At 41.5% G+C, this 23,137-nt stretch overlaps 1 protein-coding gene across 2 annotated transcripts in view; it reads right to left on the bottom strand.

Moving 5' to 3' along the window:
* Window positions 1-5,831: 5,831 nt before the first annotated feature.
* Window positions 5,832-23,137, bottom strand: part of syt6a (synaptotagmin VIa) — a 70,760-nt gene continuing 53,454 nt past the window's right edge. For both annotated transcript variants that reach the window (XM_069660036.1, XM_069660035.1), the window contains 6 exons: window positions 18,257-18,647; window positions 16,650-17,211; window positions 9,701-9,821; window positions 8,505-8,676; window positions 7,713-7,863; window positions 5,832-5,903 (listed from right to left, as the gene is read on the bottom strand). In XM_069660036.1, the coding sequence (XP_069516137.1) occupies window positions 5,832-5,903; window positions 7,713-7,863; window positions 8,505-8,676; window positions 9,701-9,821; window positions 16,650-17,211; window positions 18,257-18,647 (1,469 nt within the window). The remainder of the gene's footprint in view (window positions 5,904-7,712; window positions 7,864-8,504; window positions 8,677-9,700; window positions 9,822-16,649; window positions 17,212-18,256; window positions 18,648-23,137) is intronic.

The following is a 23,137-nucleotide window of genomic DNA, read 5'->3' on the forward strand; positions in this document are numbered from 1 at the left end:
GCTGGAAACTTTGCTTGGAAGAAGTATTACTGGACTTAGCTTGCTTCTATCACGACTTTACACCAGATACGTGAAAGAAAATTGATAATTTGATGGAGGATGTTTTATTTTATTTTTAATTTTGGACCCATTTGGAGCTAAATAGATGATAAAGCAGGGTTTGCTTTTAGGCATGGCTACCTGTGATTGACAAAATCCAGTCAAACGTCCACAATGGATGATGTAACATTGGCTACGTCCACTTCTTATTTACAGTCTTTCTTTGTTTACTTCAGATCAGCTGTAACATCAAAAACACTTTTAAGGAAATGAATGATCTTTTGTACTGTTATTTATTCGTTTGAACCTTTTTTCTGTGCACAATACACCAAAACAAAGAAAGATGTAAAAGCCACTCTGTTTATTAGAGGCTGTCAAGTCTTACTGCTATCTTCTACACGTGTGTGTGTGTGTGTGTGTGTGTGTGTGTGTGTGGTCTCCCTTCATTTAATTTGACCATTTGATCCAGACAGAATCTCATTTCCTTTGTGCTCGTTCCTGCTTGTTAAGCCTCTGGCTGTGTTGTCATTATTTGCTGTGTATGTTGCCACAAAACTAACAGCGCAGCCACTTTGCATAAATCTTTTAATCAAAGAAAAGAAAATCATGTCACAGAACTGATAAAACATCACATCCCGAGGGAGAATAAAAACAACAAACTCTTTTCTCCGCTGTTGATTTTCAGACTCGTGGAAACAAAAGAAAGACGATCGGCGGCCGATACGGTTTGCTATCTCAGTTTACTTTATTACACACTGGGTCACTCGTTATTGTGAGTCTTGATAATGATCTAAAATCTAAAATGAACTCATATTAGACTTTTTTTTAATCTGAACTAACAACTGTTGATATCAATCACCAGAACATTTTCTCAAACATTTCTATTATTACAAATACAAAATGTTTAATAAAAAATTGGAAATTCAGTGCTATCATAACAGTTGGAAGGGATACAAGATCATATCAAGAAACGTTACAATAGTAGGCAAAGCTAGAAGGGTTAGAAACAGTCCATAAACCGAGGCGATGGATTCAACAGGTTTCATCTACTATGAAAACACAGCACATTGTCAGAGAAATATATGAGCATTGTAAAAGCACGTGTTTAAATAAAAACAGAGGAACAGAAACGTTATTATTATTCCACCACTTGTTTCAAAATTTACACCAAAATAACATTAAAAAGCTATGAATAATGCCGCTAGTATAGATTTGTACCATCAAAACAACTGTGTGAGTGAGAGCAAATGTCAAACTGCCACGTTTGTGAGGAGCGGGGGGAGGGGTGATGCTGTGATGGATTACACCAAGCACGAACAATAACGCACTGACTCATTCTGGCTTGAACAAGTGCCAATTAGAGAAATGCCACCGCTCTGAAGACGCTGACCCGTCCGCCCATCAGCTGCCCCCACGCTGTCGTCTCGAACCTCACAAACACGCACAGGTACTCAACTTTCCCTCGAAGGAAATGGCCAAAGCAGACCCGGATAAGTCTGCTGAACGCATCGGCTCCTGGCTCCACTTTCACTGTGATATACAGCGTGTACAGTCTGCTGCAGAGGACCGTTGTATTTCTTGTCCTCTGCTGTCTAGACCGGTCTAAGCCACAGCCAAGAACATCATTACACATCAGATTACAGCTGCTGTTGGCCGCTGTCGAGATAATACGAACGCTGTTCAATAAATGGCCCTCATATCGAAAAGAAATTATCTCTACAAGCCCCACAAAATAAAACCTGCAAATGTTTTCTGGCACTTTCCCCGCCTGATATCAGTCCGACTGTAGTCTAGCATTTACCGGCCCGAATGCACTGATGCTATCTGTGCTCGCCAATTACAGCACGACAAAACTACTAAGACCGGAGGGTAAGCCTGAAACTGGAGGAAAATAACATAAATATAAACCAAATTATATCTTATCACAAAGATATATGGAACCTCCATTAATATTAAATTAAAAGCTAAAGACGTGATTCAGATTTAAAAGAATTGAAGATGCGCAGCAGCAGAGGGGTAGAAGAAAAACAGTCTCACAGATCTGTGTGCAAATTATTTGGCTTTACACCTACATTTTTGTGCAGTGCAAACATTAGTCATGTTTTTTTGCAGGGAATTCTTGTGATTAACTTATGTGGAAAGCAGATGTGTCCAGATGTTATACACCAGGGGTGGCCAACCCTGCTCCTGGAGAGCTACCTTCCTGCATGTTTTATGTTCCTCCATACTCTCTAACTCTAACACACCTGATTTGAATGATCTGCTCGTTATCAACCAACTGAAGCGTCTCAGGGGATTAGTAACGAGCGAAACATTCTTATCAGGTGTGTTGGAGTGCGGAGAAACCTAAAACATGCAGGAGGGTAGCTCTCCAGGAGCAGGGATGGCCACCCCTGCTATACACCATATCGATGTAACCAGAGTGTCATTTTATGAGTTCTGGATGTTAAGGAAGGACAAAGCCAGGTGGCCTTTGTCAGGTGACCCTCATTAAAGGATTGGTGATACACTCGAGGGCTGTGTTCGACATGCCACGCTACACTAGCAGTACGTACTGATTTGGCCAGAATGTAGGATGCAGTATGCAAACAAAAGCGAAATGTGCAGTATGCCAAAAATACCCGGATGTCGTACTGACTCTGAAAAAAATCTCCAGTATGTATCGGACCAGTCTGCCTCACCTGCTGTATCCCACAATGCAAAGCGCTAGAACGTCACAGCAGCAGTTGAATTGGCAGACGGCAGCAGCATTTCGGAAGAGGGCTATAGAAGCAGCTGTTTGCTACTGGCGGGCTGTTGTTTACTTCCGCTTTCCAAAACCAGAAACTGGCGCCTGGCGTTGCATATGGCTAAAGCAATTTGAACAGCTCCATACTACTTACTACCGCTGAACGCAGTATGTAGTATGTAGTATAGTATAGTAGCCATATGCCATTTCGAACACAGCCAAGGAGTGGTGTATCACCATACTGCAAAACTGAACTTTGGCTTATGCACTGCACGCAATTCGAAAGCGTAAAAGTCATCGTATTTATATGCTAGTGATGAAATTGGGCTGAAAAGCACAAGACCACAATGTCATGATTTTCACTGGATGGAAATTGAGCAACTTGATATAAACTAATAATATTTCTGTTTATAGATAAAATTGTTTGTGGCAATCATTCTTGCATTTCCAAAACAATTCTTTGATTGATTTTTCTCTCTGTCTGGCTAACATATAACCGGTCTTGCATCACAGTGGGAAGCAATGATTGTAGTGCTAACCCAAACCCAGAATAAACAGACAACTGTTGCACATTCTGATAAAATGTGTGCTACAGTTGGATAGAAACAGAGCTTTCTTCCTAACCAGTTTCTTTCCACAATATCTTATTCACCTTATTAAAAGGTCTCTCTCCAAGGCTACATGCTAACAGCTAATTATAAGCTGAAAGGTAGGCCTTCTTATTGGGATATAGATAGGACATTTTCCACGCATTACCTTGGTGACTGTGCATTATATTGTACGAAACCAACTTCTTCAGTTAATCTTCTCGTGAGCTTTCATATTATTTCTTCTATTTCTTCCACCCCCCTGTGCGCACGAATCTCAAAGCTCATAAACCCATGAAATAAAACTAAACAAAAACTTCTGCTGGAGGAGGTAAACTGGAGGACAGTGGAGATAGAAACCAGATTATTAAGTTTATACTTTTCACAAAGCTACAGAAGACGAAAACGGCTGAGCTTGCAATTATTTTCTTAATGCCGTTATCTCTGGAAAAAAAGCTTGTTGTAGTTTAGTTTCTCTCGTCACCTCAAGAAAGAGAGAGAATTTCTCGAGATAAAAAGAGGACTTTTCAAGAGAAAACAACTTAATAACAGAGGATAATAATAGAGAATGTAAAAATGAGTGTCTTGTTAATGTGATCAGACCTGATTTCATCTTGGCACTCCTGTTGTCTGATTAGCATTTTAAGTAACAGGAGGAAATGACCTTTTGTTTTCTCACGATAGCCGGTTGATTATCTCATTATGCTGAGATAACAAAGCTCGTCTTCTTGAGAAAATGAACTTAACTAGTCATTTTGTGATAACGACATTAAGAAATAATCACAAACACGGCAACAAGTAGAGAAACAATTATTGGACAGTAATCCAGAATTTAACTGGATTTTTGTGCTTTTAAAACTTAAATTATTGCAAAGAGAGTGAAAACAAATGCAGGGACACATTAAAGAATCAAACTGATGTAACAACAATCTTTTTCTCAAACACATCATCAAAAATAATCCATACACCACACGTTCAGATCGAGCATCTGGATGGCAATTCAGATACACGTAATCCCTGTACAACAGCATCATCAATGACAGGATCGACATCAAGTTTAAAAGACGAATAATTTCTCCTTTTTTAAGAGTTCAGGTTTTTCTCAATCATCACCACCAACAAAGCTACACATATTCAAAATGTCAGTTATATTTTTTAACCCCTACTTATCATTTTTATCTTTTCTGATTTTCTGTTTAGAAAAAAACAAAACATACATACAGAAAACCGGCTGTACATTAAACTATACACATCCACCAAAAGCAGTTCAGGAAAACAACAGGAGGAGACAAAGAGGTGCTTTTCTGAGTGTTTGTCTGAAGGAAAACATGAGTGTTTGTCAGTTTTCATCTGGAAGAAAAGGACGACATCGCTCCGAAGCAAACATCAAACAGACGAAGAGGTAAGGATGTTTAAAGTGTGCTCACAATTTTCCCGAAACCTTCAGAGCTCCCCCGACACAAGCCTGCATCTGTCAAAGTGAAATGTTTCCTTTTCAGGGTTGTTTTTTAGTTATTGTTGTATTCAATAGACAATTTGTGCCTTAAAGGTACATAACCTTGTAAATCCTGTTTAGAAAATTGGCAAAGATAGAAAAGAAAAAGGTTTTCTTCTGTAATTGAAATTTGCTCTCGTGTGATAGCCAATATTTGTGTTGTTTCTTCCTCTGAGTTACATAAAACTTCTTGTCTTAACTGCTTATAAAACACACGAAAGCTGCAAATAGCAAAGTTGAATGTATTCTATTTCAGTCTGACCCGACCACTCTTTAGATAATTGCTTATGTAATTGATGAAACTGGAAGTACAGTGAACTCAGCTGGAGCTTTGAAATTCATTTAAGTTTTGCTTTTCACAAACAATAACGTCTAATGCAGCGGCTTTACATCAAATAGATCCAAAATGCTACAGTTCAGTATGGTTTTTATGCTAACACAGCACTTTGAAATTCAATGAGCGAGAGCTGTGGAGTTTTGAAATTGCTTCACATCCTGTTTGAGATCGTCTCTTTTTCTACCGTGTCCTCTGCTTTCCTTTTTTAAACTTCCGCTGCTCTCAGGGAGCGAGATCCGACCGAGTTTTTCCATCAAAGAGTCTCTGCAGCACAAGGCTGAATCTTCAGCGTTTGGAAAGTCTCCCGTGAGGACGCAGAGATCCGTTCGCCTCGGCTCGGACAGCTCAATATTAAACGTCTGTCCAAGGGCGGCGCTGGGTCATAGCAACACCCACGTTTCAATTCAGTGACCCTAAATCTTTAACCCGAAAAGACTGCGCTTCACACATCTAACTGACTGACTGACGGTTGTCCTAGATCAGTTCTTGGGAGTGCTCTGGGACTGAGGAAGGGAGGGACACAGAGAGAGAGAGTGAGAGGGAGAGACAGTGGGGTTGTGTTTCTCCTCAATCGGACAGACAGGAAGTGGATCAGCAGGAGGGAGGAAACCCCCTTCTGGGCTGCTGGGTCACAGGTGGCTCTGCTCAGGGACTAGCAGGGGGCCGGGGTGAGGGGCAGGAACCTTGGCTGTCAAAGCTGGCTGTCCTCGCCTTCCACTGCAGGACACACACACGCACACACAAGGAAGTGATTCATAACACATATGCTGCTTCTTTTAAAGCACTATCACTCTCTGTTTACTTTAAAAACGGGAAGACTACGTATCTATCTATCTATCTATCTATCTATCTATCTATCTATATTTGTATGTAGGAGTGTGTTTGTGCTGCAGGAATAAAAGAACATTGTGTTTCTTTATGTAATTTTCCCATTAAGTATTCTGAGAGTACAGGGAAATAACATAAAAGGCACTGACAGCACTCATACAAGGAACATAGACTGAATAATTCATATCTGACAAGATACCCGCATACTATCTCATATAAAAACCAGGCACAAAGTTATAAATATCTCTTGTGGGTCTTTAAATATTCAGATTCCAAAAACAACATGAACAAAGAAAAAGCCCAGATCCACCCCTTAATCCCCATACCTATCTCTCTGAAGTAATTATACTGACTAATACTAATACTAACAAATTGACGAGAAAACAGAAATAAAGTAGGCTATATAGAGCTATCAAAGAGTGTAAGTATTTTAATACTATAAAATATTATATTAATGGTTGATGGGACATTCTGAGCATTATTTGTGTCTAATATATTGTGTCTAAATATTGACAGTTTATAAAAACTCTTATAATTATGTTTTTTATCCTTAGGCCTACTACTATTGAGGTCTAAATTTTGGATTTATAATCCCCATAATGCTTTGGGAGATGTAAACAGGAAATATGTTGCCAGAGATTCCAAGTGAGTTAGCTAGCTTGTAGGTTACATCTTGAGCAACTTTTTTATCTTTTTAGCCTCGATATTAGTTTGCATTACTTTAAATTAGTCCCATTAAAAGTATGCCGAATTAGCTATTAGCAGGTCTTGTATGCAGTTTACCAATTAATGAACCGACAGCTATCTCTGGATAACTTTAAAATGATAGAAAACTTAAAAACGTGACGATTTTCAAGCTAGTTCTTGACTAACAAGGAGCGTCTTTTTTTTCCCCTCTGGCTACTTTGGACGTTTACTCGCATTGGACATCGAAGAAAATGATATCGTCAGAAAAGGTAAGTCAAACCAACCAAAAATATTTGTGTAAAATGTGATTTGACTGTGTTTTGAGTACCAGGAGGAGTCAAAGTTTTGACGCACCTGTAGTGGTCAGCACCTGCTGCTGCTAACAACGGTTCGAGATTTTAACGGTTTGCTAGCGGTCACAGCGAATATCTCGGTAATATGTATATTAACGGTAAAACACACTAATAATGAATAATATAACCAGGTTAAAGGAACCTTAGAGGAATATTTTATTATTTGAACAAACACTATTATAAATTCACAAATTATAATGTCATTTTTAAAAAGCAAAGCTAAGTAAGTTTGGAAGAAATATTTCTACTACCAGGTACAACTGACTCAGTTTTTAAACTTCTAAAGTGTTCTACATAGATTTCAGTAATGACAAACAAAAAGACTTAAGGGAAGGTAGAAATGTTTAGTGATCTATTAGGTGGCATACGAGTTAAAAACTTAATTTCAGACCTTGACTGCTACCCTAGCTCAGTAGCTTCGAAAACTATCCAGTTATTTTTGGAGCACCTGAATGCACCTGTCATCTCATTTCAGTATCTTTGTTGCCTCCCTCTGGGCCCCCAACCACACTCTTCTCACGATTCGAAACTTCTGCCTTCGAGCTGAAGTTTCACACTTAGGGGGCCGTGAATTGCCAGCTAAGCCACAGATTCCTCCTCCAGTAAGATGATCATGTAGAGAATACTCCTGAAGATAACACTCCAGACCCAAACCTACCTCCTTCTCTGACTTCTTGGACTCCAGCAGGGGGTGCCAGTGTGCAATGGGCTTCCGTGGATAAGCCAGCATCTCGTTCCAGTGGTCCCTTCCAAGTCCCTCGGCGTGACACCCAAGCCTCATCACACCAATGATCTCATTATGACCTACCCTGTGGGGACACACACGTACTGTATAAATACATGTGACTCAACCCGACAAGACATCTCATACGTCAAAATGTTGTGTATAATTGGAGGAAGGGCATTTGGTAATGAGAGGAGACACACATCTGAATCTGGATGTCCTGCCGATTGATACAGTGACTCTGCAGCTGACTGTCTCTGTGACACTGCAATTGACTCATCTCTGGACGGCCATCAGAGGACATGTTTGCCTCCTTAATGATGACTGGAGTAACTGAAAGATTTTTTTGATGATAAAATACCTGGATTTTAGCAAAGCCTGATTTAATCCTAGCACAAGTGATGACTCTAAGGACTCAACAAGAGGCTAGATATCAAACCGGCGTCACTTCTTTTACACTACACTGTAAAGAAAACAAACACAGTCTGACCTTTAAGACACATGTTCTCATTCTGTCAGATGTCTGCACTGCATCCACTTTTTCCCTTTGCTGTTATATCTTCATGTACTGCGAACATAAAGGTCCTGTGGTGCTTTATTCTTTTTCTGAAAGACTACGATTCAACTCTCTAAAGATAAGCGATCGTTTATTACGTGTGTAGGTGTTCTCCGCATCTTTTGCGTGCTCAGAAGTGATGCAAAGTCAGATGTTGGTTGTGTACGTACAAATCGTAGTCCATGACAGAGATGTGCAGGCTGACGTGGTCCATGCTGTCTGGCGGGATGTCAAAGATGATGGCCTCATTGTAGGTGGGATTCAGAGTGTTCTTTTTTATGCTCGTCTTCTTCTTTTTCAAACGTCTGCCGTCGCATATGAGAGACACTTTGACGTACGGATCTAATAGGCGACAGGATAAGAGGAAGAACAAGGACTTTAAACAGGAACAGGAAGTGCTGATAATGAAATGCCGACGTGTTTGGAGGCTTCTCCATCTTATTTAGGAAGCTGCAAGAGCAATAATTAGCATGAAGATCAGGTTTCTGGGATTATTAAAAAAAAACACACAATGTCCGCCTTGACGTCTTCGAAGATGCGAAGATAGAGCCATTAGTGTCGTATTTCATCACCCAGTGTGTGCGTGCATTTGCTTTTTGGTTTCTACTTGAGCATGAAAGCCCCCCCTGGAGGGCCTGGCATCAGTAATGTGCATAAAAGAAGATGAGTCAACAGCTAGTGTAAACAAAGAGGACGAGGGGGCCGTGGATGCCTTAAACAGCATGAGAAAGCTTCCTGATGAATGCTGATCTCAATCTTCATCCGTCAGAGGCGAATCGCCTCGCATGATCCATTATGCCACGTTTTAGTCAGATGTAAGCTGCCCGAAATCTATAAACAACAAACAAGAGTGCTTGCTTTGCAGCCATATGTGCTTGAAGGCACAATTTGATAGCTGCGGTTTATGATGCACAGATTGAAATAATGGCAGGCAGCTAAACCCCCGAAAACTCAGGGGATTAAAATTGTGACTCACATTAGAATTGTGAAATGTCATTTAACATGGGAGGAAAACTGCCACATTCCCTCTGAATGACCTGAACTCTGGCATTTAACGCACAATAAATGTCACATTTTACAGTGATATCAGTATTGTAGAAAAACAGGGAATTGAAAATTGAGCAGCGGTCTATTAAAATAAACGGACCGCCTGCAACTATTTGCTGACAATGTCTTAATATTGCAAGTGATGAATATTAATAACTGCTGGAATAAACACAACGCAGCTGTGGAGACGACTCTGCTGTTTGTTCACCTAATCTGAAACGCTTGCAATTCAATATTCAAATTGGTTCGTTCATTTTGAGCTCCTGCAGCTGCAAGTGAAATCCCTCAAACACAAGCGGAATCACACACACACACACACCTGAGTATCCGGTGATGTCCATGGCTTTAAGGTTCCTGCACTTGATGACAGTGAGCGTGAGTCTGCCGGCGGTGGGCAGGTAGCAAAGCGAGAACATGATCTCCCCAAGGTCGACACTTTCCTGTGGGAACACACGAGCAGAAACATACAGTATTTCACTTTGACATTTATATTCAACACTGATGCTCTGAATCAGAGTCATGTACAATAAGAGTATTATCTCATCCTCAAGGTCTGTTTCTGGCATCAATATTATATTTTATTTATGGGCTGCCTGTTGTAACCACTAGTAGAGCACATATTTATTGAAGCATAGCAAAGAAAAAGTGCTATCTGTTTTCCCTTATCACCTCTATCATGAAATTGCAACAGCACTGTAAAGTTTATGGTAGTCTCCAGTTCCCACAAGCAATAATACAGACTTGTAAACCAGCTAATTAGTGCACAGATTAGACATAAAGGCATACAAAAGAGAAGTAATGTGATGCAAAATAATGCAACTTCTCCATTTGCATTTTTGGCTGGGGAAAGGTCTGCTTTATGTTCCTGTTGTTTGCTTGAGGCGCCATTGTTTGGAGATCACTTATGAGAGGGGTGCAGGCGTATTGCGGTTATTTTGAAAGACAAAAGGATAAAATGTGTTGTTGTGCAGGATAGAGAATGAGTTTTCAGACCATTAATTCAACTTTTTCAAATAATAGCTGATTGGTAAAGAGTTATTCTATTTTGAAAATAAAATGCTTAAGAGTATTTTTTTGGCTTTTCCCTTTATTATATGGGACAGCTGAAGAGAGACAGGAAACATGGGGAGGAGAGAGTGGGGGATGACATGCACCAAATGTCGTCGAGGACTATCGCCTCTGTATGTGGGGCGCCTGCTCTACCAACTGAGCTGCACCAGCGTCCCTTCCTGCAGAGATTTAGATGAAAAGATTGGTGACACTGCAATGTCTGCGCTTTAAATATGGAGTTACATCTATGAGATAATGAGCTTAGCTTAGCAGAAAGTACACACAGAGGTTAGCTTGGCTCCATGTAGTGATCATTACGCGAGGACTCCTAAAGACCTGGTCACACATGAAGGTTTTACATAATTTTATTCTATGAGTGGTTTTATTAAAGAGGGAAACATTTCTCAAAGCTAACAAGCTAGCTTCTCTAATAGCAGCTCTGTTGCACTCATCATCTCGTGTTGTGTATCTCTCTGTAAATAATCCCTCCTTTGTGTAGCAGCTTTGACAGAGGAGGCTAAATTAAAGTGGACGGTCCATCACAGTGAATAAGCTAAGACTGGGACCAACATTTTGGATTCCCCAACTCTCAGTCCCCTCAAAGGTCAGCACTGTCAGGCAGGCCTGCTGTTGGTCAGTATACTTTTGTATTGTAGGCAACAATCTTATCGAAGTATGGAAGGTAAATGTCACCAGTCTTTATGCTAAGCTAGGCGAACCTCCTCCTAAGTCTGGCTCCTTAGATAATGCATTTACATGAGGTTGATCTTCCGTCCCAAGAAAGCAAATACCAATATTTATGCAGTAGCATTTTTAAGTGATAATTATACGTGCTTAATTAATGTCATTTATCAGAAATAATCAGTTGAAACTGAACATTTCCCAGCAGTGCACCTGTGTGAATACAAGCAATTCAAAAAGTTAACAGTGCCGCAGGTGTCACGACAAAGCGCATATATTAAAGTGAAAGGAAACTGAACAGCCGGGCTTCACTTCAAGTCCTCGAGGTTATTTAATTTTTAGTGTCTCCTTGAAACAATTTGGTTTAATTCTGAAATTATGGCTGACTTCTCGTCTCACTCAGCTCGATTATATATTTGCCGAGCGGAGAATTTCATTATTCTCATCGCAACTTTCATAACATTTACAAGACGCATTTATGTTGCACAGAGATCATCATCAGTCAAGACTGTAAATTAAAACAAAACGAGGGAAGACATTAAATGCACACCTCGGTAACTTCAACATAACGCAGCCCAATTACCCACACAATCAACGAGTGAGTGACTCTTAGAATCACCAAGATCCCTCGAGTAAGAATGTTTTCTGCACTCTAAATGACTTTGGAGACAAAACTTTCCGAGCACACACTGTTCACCTACTAAAATATTAACTTTCACTTGTGTGGAGAGAGTCCTGTATGAGTACTTAGTGAGGTAATAGTCTCAAGTGGAAAGGGAGTCCTGTTATCTTTCTCATGTGAGTTCTTAGCCCGTTCCTATAAACAGTATTAAGGTCGCACAGACTCCTAATCTCTCTGAACGAGCTTTGGTGAGAACCCGACTGATTGGCAAATCTCAACACGTCTGTTTGAGCGCTGCGGTCTTAACGTCTCCTCACACATTCAGCCGCAATTTGGCTTCCTCTGCTGTGGAAGTGAGGGATTTGGTTTGAAGGGTGTGAACGTTCAGCCGTAATGTGAGACCGCAGCAAAAATGTCAAGAGCTGTAAAAGCATGAAGTGACACTTTGATTGTCCTTGTTTGAACACAAGCTGTTTTGATGCCAGTCATCTGTACTGAATTAATCATGTTTTAGCCACGCTAGCGGAAGGACTTCAGGGAAGTCAGTGCCAGAATGTTTATTGGTCGTAAGGTCAGTCCAACACATTGGTCCAAACTGAAATAGAACTACTTTTTGATGGATTGCCATGCAGATTTATACAGACAAAGATAGCCCCCAGAGGACTGCACAAACTGACTTTTTTAACCCCATAACTTTTCGTATTACACCAAAGTTTTGCACGGTAAAATATCCTACTGTCTATTTGACGCGTTGGCCCAGAATTTGGTTCAGACCTTCATGGTTTCAAGATGACAGATCCGATTGACAGTTGTTGTGTTTACAGTTAAATCAGGAGCCTAGCATGTTTTAGGCCCTGTCCACAGGCATCCTAAGTGGGCCCCTTCTAGCATCAATGGGTATTATTATATTATTTGTGCCCTTTAGCCCTATACTTATCACCCTTTTCGCCCCAGCACAATTCCCCTGAGTATAATATCTGAATAACTATTGGCTAGACTGTCTTGCTTTTTGGTACATGGTTGAAACATGTCCTTAGGATGAACGTTGATCAGTCTGATTATCCCTCAACTCTTAATCTATTCGTGACCATCCCAGAGTTTTAACTGTACTTTGTATTTAGCCCTAATTAGCCAATGTTAGCATGCTAACACACTACACCAAGATCACTTTTGGTTAAAAGGTGTGTACAAATACTGGTTTAACTTCCATGACATTTGGGTGAGACAGTTATGTTTCCCTCAGGTGGAATTGTAATAACTTTGATCGTCTGAATCTTCTCATAGCACCACTAACATTTATATTATATTGTCGGCCCATTTTGTTAAGTACGAAGCATGTTTTTAATGGGTGTTTTTGGAAAAGGTTCTGGGGACTTCCTTAGAGGAACTCTCCCTTAACTACCTTCATCAATGGGGGAACCATGGAGGAACACGTGGTCAGAGTGTTTGTCGTGTGACATGGTTTTTATCATAATAACAGAGTTGATCAGGATTGTTACAAGCTGTAACACCAGTTTTTTAAAGTGCTGGTTGACGGTGCTGCAGTGGCTCATGTACTCGAGCAATCAATATTGACCTATCAATCAACATTTATTTGTATAGCGCCAGATCATAACCAAAGTATCTCAAGACGCTTTACAAAAAGAGCAGGTCTGGATCGTACTCTTTGTTATGTTATTTAGAGAGAGACCCAACATGAATCACCATGAGTACATTGGCAAGGAAAAACTTCCTTTAAAGGGCAGAAACCTCGAGCAGAACCAGACTCATGTTGAACAGCCCTCGACTGGACCTATGTCTGAACCAGTCTCCATACATGTTCTAGATGTTTTGTGCAGGGAGAGTACCCACCCTTAAGTAGGAGTTAAAACAGTCCTTACAAATGGCGTTCTAAGATCTATGGTGTTCCCATTTCTTGCTTAGCAAAAACACAACAAAATGGGACAAGGACATCCAACTGTACTGAGAACAAAGGAAAAGCTACTCTGGTCCAAGAAACTCTGATTGTTATTTTAAGCTTGTTGGCATTAAGCCCTATCATAGCTGAGTACTGCCAGCATGGATTTAAGCTCTTAGTCTGCTTTAATAATAATAGTCACTTTCTGAATTTACATTCTACTTTAATTCCCAGTGCTTCATTTATAATACACAGTAGATGCCTTTACCTAGAACCATTACCTCTTGGAGTTCAGTCACTTCACATGATAAACACTCTGCTCCATTCATGTCACTGATTAGCACCTAAAGACCTTCCCAAAATAGCTTGTCCAGATCGAGCACACATGAGAAATAGTCTGGAGTCGAGGAGAATTCTGGTCTCCTTCAGACTCTTTATCTTAGTACCGCCTGTACGTTGGCGTTATTGATGAATATCTCTCCTTGATCTATGAACTAAGGCTAGCTGCCGGCTCTTTTCTTTTCCCCTCCCTCCCAATGCTCAATAAGTGTCTCTTCCACTCATTAAGCTGCACTGTGTTTTCAAAGCGCTGTCTTTATCTTAACTTACACACCGCTTCACGTTTGTTTTTTTGTTTCTGCTGAGCCCCACCATCTGTGCATTCTTTACGTTGCCAATCTTGAATTTAATGTGAGCAAGGGATTTTGTCATAAAATCATTTGGCGGTTCAATAAAGTTTGCACGCCAAGATGAGGGACGCCTTCTTTTCTGCCTTCTAAGCAATAACGTTGAGGTTATTGAACAGTCCTTGAAGAAGCTCAAGTTCAAAAACTGTAGGGGGGGAAACCGTCAGATGTAAGGGCTCAGTGGAGGTGATTAAGCGATGAGAGCTCCATGTTGCCAGAGGCGAGGAACACTTACATTGTGAAAATGGTCCTTGTACATCATCATCGACTAACAAAGCCAACACAATACATAATTGCATGATACAGCCGAGTCCGAAATATCCTTTTGTGTCTACAATAAGTCCCTTTATATATTTTAATAAGTGAAAATGATGGTTTTGTAGGAAAAAAACTGAACTATATGTCTGATTCTTAATCAAGCATGTGCTCTTTTATGTCTTCGTAGTGATTTGACTCGCATTAAACGTCTGTAGCCAGGACTTTAATGTTCCTCAACACTTAAATTGTTTACCAGACACTTAAAAGTGGGTCTATAAAACATTCTTATTGCTTGGATATTACATTCCTAATTGTCAAGTTAAGTGTTCTTCTTTGAAAGTACTTGTCTTTTGCCTGTGCTCCCAGATTCGGTCATTCCTGGACCACCTACAAACCAACGAACTTGAACAAGACGTCTCTGAAGAAAACTGCCTGGGCTGTCTAATCCTGGCCTTTGGCTGAGCTAGGATCTGATGCCAACTGGAGGTAAGCCCCGAACAACCCTCTGCCTGCCACCCTGTCAAAACCTTTCTTGAAGTCATTAGCATTAGTCTTTCACAGACAGTTGCACACACTTTATGTTGGAAAATGACCCGAGCCTGGACACTAATAAAGGGCTAATTACAAGTCATTAGTGTGACACAATGGAGTGACTTTGCACCAGAAAAAGACCTGGTTTGGAGATATCTAATCGCAGCACAATGCCCGCTTTGAGCTGCTGCATTGAATAAGCACTGAGCATGTAAATAGCACATACTGTCAAAGCACTGATTGTTGCACTGTTACATATATACCCCAAATCCTAAAGGTAAAACATTAAAACTTTAAAACACCTATTGAACACTGTTTTCCCCGGGTTGAGCTGCGCATTGTTATGAATCTTTTATGCTGGGTTAATTTATGAGACATTTTAATCTGCCTTTCCAATTTGCCCAACCTACATCGTTTACGCTCACACTGTACTGACCAACTGACCGGCCAAAGCATGGACCCGAAATAAAACCACCTTATGTTTTATTCTGGAGACATCTACAAGAAACGTTAGGCAAACATGTAGACCTCAAACTAAACAACTAAAGTGAGAGAAAGGCAGCGTTACTTTGTGCAATGTTACTATGAGTGGCTGAAGCTGAAGCTGCAGATGCCTTGAACATTTAGTCTTTTTCTGTCTTTTGTTTAGTAAAACTCAGTTTTATAACAGGGGTCTGAGTCACGACTATAGTTTAAGACACAACATGTGAAACAACAATCCACTAAAATGAAAACAGTTTCTAACAAACCTTTTTTAGAAGTCTAAGGGCCCGATCAGACAGAACGCGCTTTGCAGGCTGTAAAACGCGAGACGCACCGCACTGCCTTTTTTGTTGAAGTATACACCTGATCAGACAGAGTGCGTTTTAGCAGCTGGGGGCGGCTTTTTTTTTTACTGTTGTTAAGGCAACCACCGAATCATTAGCTGTCATTAACCTAACCGTTCCATTGTAAACTGACAGAAGGCCCGCCTCTCCTTTCATCCGATTGGACAATGAGAAAAAACGCCCATGACGTCGGGCGCTTTTCTGCTTTGAGTTGAAGTTTTTTCAACTCGAGGCGCTCGGAGCGTTTCCTCAAAAACGCGAGGTGCACAGAGCGGAAAAAAGCGAGGCGCTCTGCAAAGCAAAAGCAGCGTGCAAAAACGTCCCTCTCATCGAAGACAATGACAATAAAGCCGCCCCCAGCTGCTAAAACGCGTCCTGTCTGATCGGGCCCTTAGAAGTTTGGAAATGCTAAAACTGAAAAGCAACAAGCCACTGTAAGATAAGTGGGCGACATCCAATTTGAGGCTGAATCAGCCTACTGTATACAGGTAGTGCCGAGCGTAATCCTCCCCCCAAATTTCCAGATGACCTGTCCAGATGACATGACCTTGAGCTCCTTATTTGCTATGACCCTGGTTTAAAATGTATTGATTGTAATGTAAACTTGAGTTAATTGTTTATGTAAAATAAGAATCATCGAATATATTGAAATTGGAGTGTCTTTATACAATCAGTCGTTGGATGTTGAATCTAGAGAGAACAGAGTAGATTCTTACACTGGTGGCGTATTGGATTTCCCTCCATATGTTCGTCTCCCTCGAGAGGTCTGACGTCTCAAACAAGTTGTCCAGCACCACCTCGCCGATCATATCATGCCGAGAAAACCGGTCAAAGTCAAAGACGCTCATATGCAGCTTCCTGATCGCCAGCTCTTCGTAAGGCACAGGAAACTGGAAGCTCTCGCTGAACGTGGGGTTCAGCGTCTTCCGGTGGACGCGAGTCTGGAACTTCTTGCGGTCGGGCAGCAGGTAGACTTTTACATAAGGGTCAGATGTGCCACATAAGTCCTTGGCAGGAAGGTCTACTGCCTTGAGGATGTTGACCAGGAGGGCCTCGTTTTCATAGTCGTACTTGAGAGAGAAGTTGATAGAGCCACAGTTTTTGCTGCTGCCGTTCTTGGACGAATCCTCCGAGTCCAGGGTCTTCTGTTGGTAGAGCTCTGGCTGGATGCGGCCGATGCTGGTTGGCCTTTCGTCTTTCTCCTCCATGTAGTCATTTCCCAGGTCTAGACTGCCTACCTGCATCTGCCTGGGCAGGTGTCTTTTGAATGAATTGTGCCTGCAGGAACAGAAAAGACAGCAAGTAATATTTTGTGGCTTCTGTTAAAGATGTTAGTGAAAGACAAAGAATCTCTGGAGAGTTTAAGAGTCAAACGAAGCTGACCTGAAAGACCTTGCTGCTGACAGAAGGTTACTGATGTGTGTCACATTATGCCACCTCACGTCTTCTGTTAAATTCAGCTAGCTGAGTCTATTTCCCACGAGATGACATTACTATTGGCGTGTGGTCTGTGTTAAAACTGTTTTCAAAAATGCATTTACCTCAGAAAGCTAGCTTACTGTTCTCATTGCAAAGTCAATGTTGTAATATTCTTAGAATACTGATTAAGAAGTGGTTGGACTTCCCTTTGACACATTTAAGTTTTGCTTTGCCCTGGGATTGTCTGGCCTTTTTTGTGAGGAATTGGGAAACATACGAAGCTGAGATAGAAGGGAAAGTCAGGTTAAGATAAAACAGCACTACCTTTATAACAAATTGACACTGACAGCCCATTGGGGACCAGATGAAGAAAGATGTTTTTTGTGTCTGGAACCTACGAGGAAGTTTTTACTACCGAAAAATGTGCTTTAAAGGATAACTGCATAATACGCAGAGTGTTTACTTATTAACATGGGGAAAACGTGCATCTCTGCTGTTACTGCTACAGTACATGTTTTTTTATTAGTCCTCATGAAGAAGCCATCACATATAATTAGCTGTACCATAATGACCTGCACAGAAGTGGCTCTGAGGCAGAGACCAACACCATCTACAGTATTTTTTATAATTAACTTGGTCGACAGCAAATTGCTTCGATGGAAATGTTCTAGCTTCATTACTGATGTATTAAGGGTACTTGGTGCCTGCTCTCTGGAAATACATGACCTGTAGCACTGAGGCTATTTCACATTTGTACCTTCTGATGGGATGTCTTAGACTCTGCCTACGTTTGCATGCATGCATGCATGCTTGAATGTATCCCTAAGCACATGCACATATGAACCACCACATCCCACAGTCTTGTGTGTTATCAGTCGTACAGACACGTGTGTTCATGACTAACCGGGTGGAGGAAGCAGGCTCAGTGGTTTGCCTCTGCATGCGTTGCGTGCGGCGCAGGAAGTGCTCCCTCATGGAGAGCTGCACATCGGTGGGGATGTCGGGGGATGTATGGCTTATCTTCACGGCCGCCTCCAGGAAACCCATCGAACCCATGGGGTCTTTCACCTTCTCTGTCGCCATGGTGACCAGAGGCTGCTGGGGACTGGGCAGCGGGGGAGATGGCTGCAGCGGGCAGTGTTCGGGGCCACAGTCGGGGGTGAGGGATGGACTGGGGAAGTGGGCCTTAGTCCGCCAAGGCTCGCAGCACAGCTTCCAGGAGATGAATGTAAGGAGGCCCAGCAGAGCCAGGCCGCAGACCACAAACACACCGAGCAGGAGGCCAAAAGTAGCGTCTGGTGGCGAACCGCGGGGACCAGAAACAGAGGATCACACAATATGGACAAACAGATGGTGATGCATGGGGGAGAGAGAGAGAGAGGGAGAGAGAGAGACGGTCTATTAGGACATGATTTTTCAAACGGTCTGGTGCTGTATCAGTGGTTTCCATATAAGACTAAGGATAGCCAGCCAAGTGTACTGGGAGATGTTTCATAAATATTAAAGTAACCTCCATTAGTCTCCAGTTCAGCCAAGGGTAAGGGAAGCGTATTAATGTAAACAGAATTCAAATGTGACTATTGTATGCAGTCATGCACACATGCATATACATGGATAGTTTTCAATTACATTAGACTCGCTTTGAGGGAAAAGTAATTACAGTCTCAAATGATGAAAAAGCAAAAACTACAATAAAAGATACTCAGAAATCATCCGGCCCAGATTTTCTACCAGGAAACAGATAAAAGACGCCGGGCACAGTCATTTATTTTTTCGGGCATTTTGAATATGTTTCCTGTGGAACAAGCAGCGTGCAAAGAGCTGGAGACGCACCAAGAATGCTGACAAGCACTCTGCAAGGATTCTCAGCTGAAGGGGAGAAGAACAAACGGAAAACAGTGCATCTCCGGCTTTGCCCTTGGGACGCTCGCCAGAGTCGCTCCATTCTTCATTTAAAGCAATAATATTTCACCAGCTGATGCTCGGAATGTTTTTTACACCTTACCAGCCGATATTGAATTCAATTCTCTACGTTTGCTCGGGTGCCCTTTTCCACACGCACTGATTACAAGGATTTATCTACAATAGCTCACGCTGAGGAGCGTCTCGGTGGCCCTTTCAGAGCACGCCTCGACTCCCGTCTCCACAAAGCACTCAGATTGTAGAGGGCTGCTTCGTGGCATACTGAAGTGGCTTTTTTCTAATATTGACGACGCTCTACCTTTACTTGCTACAGTATTTACAAGCTCTGAAACCAGCAGGCCAGGTTGTGTTTGCATGGTTATCAGAGAATTATGTAATTTATTATTTGTATTGAAATATCAGATAACTTTTGGTCTTTGACAGTGATTAACTAAAAGTGTCAAAACACCTCAGACAAGTAAAAGTCCTGCATTCAAATCCACAAAGAAGTGGAGTGCACATTTACACAAGTGCTTTTCAGTTCAAGTGCTTTCTGGGGTACTGCAGAATATCCACTTTAGGTGTCACTTCAGAGGAAAATATCTTCCTTATTATCCAACCACATTTATCTGAAAGATGTGTCTTCATGTAACTTAACAGATTGAAAGATTTAAGATCAATCCAGTCGTAGTACCACCATGTTTTGACTTATGACCACTAGCAAAGAAGCAGTGTCCGAACAATGTAATGTCAGATATAATGATACATCTGTCAGAGTACTGTTCAAGTGATCAGTGCTTCTTCCATCACTGGATACCAAGTAAAATTACTCATGCCCCAGAATTGCTGCTGCAAGAGACAACATTCTGACACTTAGATATTTGAGTGACAAGTCAAGGGTGAGCTTATTCTGTAGCAATAAAGATGCCGATATTTCCCAACCCTTTTTGACAATTGCATGTTTTTTTTACCACCTAATTGCAGAGAACATCAAGTCTCCCCTGTAGTGGAATTGATATCATGCCTACTCTTATTGTCGTGGCCCACCGGCCGATGCAGAAATAACATAATACAGTAAAATGTACACATTCACATACATTTATTTGTATGTCACATTTTCTTTTAAACAAAACTGTAATATTCATTTAACTTAGACAGGCTTGGATGTCTGGATGCTCTCCCTGAGACAATCCTAACAATACTCACAGCTAAGGCGATTTTACCTGTCGCACAGATCAAATACATCAAAATGAAATCAACCCTGCTGTCCGTTTCGGAAACTTTGAAAAACTGCCGTACCGCAGACATCTTGGACGCTTCTTCACGCTTGGCTGAAGAGGCAGGAAGTGCGTGCGAGTTCATTTCGTAGCATTACGTCAAGCTTTTTTAGGGAATCATTGAGCATTTAGGCAGAATTAAAGCGTTGTTTATTGGCGGTCATTTTCAACGATTATCTGCAGATACCGGTAACATGCCGATAATAACATGCATCCGTAGCTGTTACATATATAAAATATCCTTTGAAATGTAGTGTAGATGTAAAGATTAGCCTAAAATGGAAATACTCCACTGGTTATTGAGGTCAAATGGTTTTAAATGACCAAATAAGTCCCCTACATGAACAGTTATAAGACAAACTACATATTTATGTTTACATTTTCCTTATTGGACCAAAGGGCTGTTAAAAGGTTTTCTTTGGGGGCACAAATTAAGAGCTTTCATGTTTAAAATTCAAACTAAATGTCCACTAAGCTGAACTTTATAGCTTAGCCAAGCGGTGGACAGGATTTCCAGTCTGGAGGATTTATGCCTGAGGAGGATTTCTCAGCTGTCCACAGCCCTGGCCTCTCCATGTCATCTGAGATTTCACACAGCTCTCCACAAAGCTTCGCCTTCACTGGCCTGTCGCTCGCAGAGTCTTCATCCTCCGTCACAGCAAATCGAAGCGGACCCCGCGCCATGCACTGAGATACAGACACCCGTGGTGACAATCTTTCGCTACAAGATGCGTTGGCAGGCCAGACATTTGTATCCGAGTATATAACTTTGACTGGTTTTACTTTTTCAATTGCAGCAGCACCCTTCAAAGTAAAAGATTTTGACACTGTGGGGCACCCTAAACAAAATCCAGACGTCCCGGATCCCCCGTCCCTGAGCCTCACTAATGTGGAAAAATATTTAGGATGCATCAAAAAGTTTTATTCTAACGGATTTTGTCAATCGTATCATCTGTTTGCTCCAAAAGTTAAACGTACTGCAACTTTTTGACCTAGAATTCCTGTAATGATTTAGGTGATGGAAACAGGAAGTATAATAACAGAATCAGCGAGTTCTGCTGCTGGCTACAAATTTGTCCAAATTTGCCACACTTAAATAATGCCGAATTCGCAAACAAACAACTGCCACTGGATTACTTTTATACTGAAGAAACTTTAAAATGTGATTATTCTCAGTGAAGTTCTGAACTTGTATAGAGTGTCTTTTATTCCTTTTTTTCTAGGGGGTTTATGGCCTCTTATTCCTAATGGATATCATGGTGTAATTACATATACCAAAAGTGTAAGTTACACTGAATGTAAAAATGCCTATTATGTCTGTCTGTTCCGATTTGTCTGACTCATGACTCAGAGAAGGAGTGCAAATCGTGACGCAAATTACAGCAATTTGGCGGCAAGGGTTTTTAAGTACTTTAATAGCCTCCATGAAGTGTGTGTCACAGCCTCTGCTGCAGCTGACTGTGTTGGTAAACAGCCAAAGTAGCGCGTCACACTAAAATACCCAACTTCCTGTTTGAGAACGTCAGCGTGCACCTGTTTCTTTCACCTGCAGCGGGGTCTTGCTGTTAGGTGAGCCTCACAGTTTGTGTTAAAGTAACACACAGATAATGACCGTGTGTGAGCAGACCGCCTCTGACTGTGTGAGGACCTTTTGTTCACATCGCAGCTCTGACATTACACTGCTCCACTTTTGCACCTTATACTAAAACTGAACTAGAAACAGTAATTTATCTACTTATGATAACTTCTATATCTATAATGACTGTAAACGTCGGATCTGAAGCATGCTCCTGTCACCAGTCTAGTACAGTGTGATACGGTTAATGAGACAACTCCGGCTCCGACATGAAGCAACTTCCACAATAATGATTGCAGAAATAGAACTGTTGACGCTGAAATACTGCTAATTTCCCAGTCTCTAGAAGTGAAGGCGTTCTGTATGCAGCGAGCTAATGATGCAGCAATAGTGAGGCAGACAGACAGAGGGGGAGAGAGACGGGCATGAGTGCGAGAGAGACGGAGAGTGATGGAAAAGCCATTGTTCTTCCTCTCCAGACAGATGGGTAATGGAGCAGAGCTGTGTGAACATATTACTCCCTCTGGACACAACCTCCCCTGACAGCGTGAGACTACACTGACCTCGGGGTTTAGCGCACTATTAATGATCACACCCACGCCACGGAGCAGTGGACTATCACAATCCTGCAGTCAATCAAAAGGGTCTTTTCGGGTCCTTTCATGCTGAAAGCACCTTTCACGATCGATTCTTCAGACGCCGAATCAATCTCACTGTAAAGCTCGTTTAGGTGGGGTTTTGGGGCAGGTGCAAAGGGCAAGGAAGTGAGGGAAATCTGTGTGAAGGACAGGTATTATATAAAAAAGAAAGAAACTTAAGGGATTGACCTCTGTGCGTGAGGACTTGCGTGAATGCAGCGACAGCTCTTGTAATCTGAAAATGTTGTGGCATGCCCTTTTCTCCACAAGCAGAGCCACATTGTGCAACCAGTGGCTGCTCCCCCGCTGCCATTTCGCATTTTTCAGTACAATATTTGTTTAATTGGAACATGATGAACCCTGAGTTTCTTATTCAAGCACAACCGGCTTTT

Source organism: Semicossyphus pulcher, unplaced genomic scaffold (genome assembly GCF_022749685.1).
Source record: "Semicossyphus pulcher isolate SPU_LCO1_2020_fin unplaced genomic scaffold, fSemPul1.0.p SCAF_13, whole genome shotgun sequence".
Lineage (NCBI taxonomy): Eukaryota > Metazoa > Chordata > Actinopteri > Labriformes > Labridae > Semicossyphus > Semicossyphus pulcher.